Below are 2,339 nucleotides of genomic sequence, written 5' to 3' on the forward strand. Positions count from 1 at the left end.
AGAGTAAACACGTGGAGAGGAGTGGGTGGAATTTGAGTGGGCAGAGTGGAGGTGGTGCGGGCATTAGCAAAATAAACAACACAATCTCAACAAACAAAAGATAGGGCCAGGCCGTGTCATATGAACTGTTCTGGGAACAGTGAGGCTCAGAGATGTATCAATGTTGAGGGAAGTTACTGCTTTGTGTGTGTGTGTGTGTGTGTGTGTGTGTGTGTGTGTGTGTGTGTGTGTGTGTGTGTTACTGCTTTGTAGCGGAAGCATTGGTCTCATTTTTGTCTATTTGTTTCCCTTTTGATTTATTATCTCGACTCGTCTCATCTCGTCTCTACAGCAACCAGAGCAAAGAAGCGTTTGAAGACTGGACTCGTCATGATGACGCCCAGGACCACTTCTGTGAGCTGGATGGTGAGTGAAACGGCTTTTGTTCCAAGTAACAAAACTCTCTTGCAAGAGTTTTCTTTTTTTTCTCTCTCTCTCTCTCTCTCTCTTTCTCTCTCTCTCTCTCTCTCTCTCACACACACACACACACACACACACACACACACACACACACACACACACACACACTGTAGTGTGTAGCTATCTGTGTGACCGTAACTTAATGTGGAAGACAGAACTATCTATAATCATACCTGATAACAAAGATGGAAAGAAAATTAAACAACCGAATCAAAATCGTTTCTGACTAATATAAAAAATAAGACAAATTAACTTTTATTGTTCTCCAGTCATTCGATCCAGCAGCCATAGAAGGAAGGCAGATGCCCCTGTAGCGCCAGCTGCTGTTTTGGCCTTTGCATTTGCAACTCGTGGAAGCGTTTTCATTTGCAATTCAGACAAGCGGAAAAAATCACCTGATCCCCAAATGACATGGTTGCTGTGTATTTGTAGAACAAATGAGATTATACAGACATGCTAAATGGATTTTTTTTTATTTCCATTCTTTGTCTACGTTTGTGGAATCTGTTCTTTATTTGTTTGCGAGTCCCATTTTTATTTGCACAACACCTTGTATATTTAGATAGAGGTGTCTTGTGTTTGCAAAGCACATTGTGTTTGTTTGAGAGGTGTGTTTTTGTATTTGTAAAACATGGTGTGCATATTTGCAAATGGTTGGACGTTTACAAATCTCATTCTGTTTGTTTGGCAATCGCGGGGCATTTGTAAATCTTTTTGTCACTAAATTGATCCCACACACACTCATACATGCACACACACACACACACACACACACACACACACACACACACACACACACACACACACTCGCCCCTCTTCTGCTGTGTCTATTCAAGAGGAGTGTCTTTGTTTACGCAGAACACTTTAGACAGACAGCAGCGGAGAGCTGAAGCAGTAGCTGTGGCATTCTCTCTCTCCCTCTCTCTCTCTCTCCCTGTCAATCTCTCTCCCTCTCTCTCCCTCTCTCTCCATCCCTCTCTATGTCAATCTCTCTCTGTCTCACTCATTAATTCTCTCTCTCTCTCTCCCTCCCTCCCCCCAGATGACACGGCTCCTGATACGGAGTATGTGGATCTGATATTTAACCCGGAGCGCTACACGGGCTACAAAGGCCCCTCGGCCTGGAGGGTGTGGAACAGCATCTATGAGGAGAACTGCTTCAAGTAAGAAAACAGGCACACACATATGGACACACACACACAGAAACACACACAGGCACACAAACGCGCACACACTCACGCACACACGCACACACACTCATGGACACACATGGACACACATGGACACACACGGACACACACACCCACACGCACTTTGGTTTCTGTCTATGTGGTGCTTGCCCACACAAGCCATCAATCACCTTTCACCCATATCTCACACACACACACACACACTAACACACCATGTATCACCTTCTTGAGTGTGATCTTGTTTTCTATTTTGGCAGGCCCAGATCAGTGTACCGGCCTTTAAACCCCCTGACTCCCAGTCGAGGTGAGAGAGAGAGTGTGGGTGGGTGTGTGTGTGTGTGTGTGTGAGAGAGTGAAGCTAACCCGCTGTTTTCTGAAGCCCACTCAGGAGTGGGCCTTGTGCCAGTTCAATCTCACTCACTGATAATAAGACAGCCACAAGATGAGGTGTCCTTAACGGCCCACTCGCTCAGCTTCATTTCAGGCCAATTCAATGAGCGCCATTTGCATGTCAGCACAGTCTAATGGCAAACTAAAGCATAGAAAAATACCGTGTAGAGTTCGAGCATAAAAGGTGAGACAGATAAATCATATGACATGTGCATTTAATCTACTAAAAGAGTCGGGGCATATTCATCAGAATGTCCCTCCGCTTCTAGAGTGTTTCTATGGTGACATTCAGGTCATACG

At 44.9% G+C, this 2,339-nt stretch overlaps 1 protein-coding gene across 1 annotated transcript in view; it reads left to right on the forward strand.

Annotated features, from left to right (window-relative positions):
* Nucleotides 1–331: 331 nt before the first annotated feature.
* LOC122129921 (ERO1-like protein beta) overlaps nucleotides 332–2,339 on the forward strand; it is a gene marked incomplete at its 5' end in the record, with an annotated part of 9,852 nt that continues 7,844 nt past the window's right edge. The window contains 3 exons of the mRNA XM_042704649.1: nucleotides 332–405; nucleotides 1,502–1,622; nucleotides 1,907–1,953. Of these exons, the coding sequence (XP_042560583.1) occupies nucleotides 332–405; nucleotides 1,502–1,622; nucleotides 1,907–1,953 (242 nt within the window). The remainder of the gene's footprint in view (nucleotides 406–1,501; nucleotides 1,623–1,906; nucleotides 1,954–2,339) is intronic.

The sequence above is a fragment of the Clupea harengus genome, unplaced genomic scaffold (assembly GCF_900700415.2).
Source record: "Clupea harengus unplaced genomic scaffold, Ch_v2.0.2, whole genome shotgun sequence".
NCBI lineage: Eukaryota > Metazoa > Chordata > Actinopteri > Clupeiformes > Clupeidae > Clupea > Clupea harengus.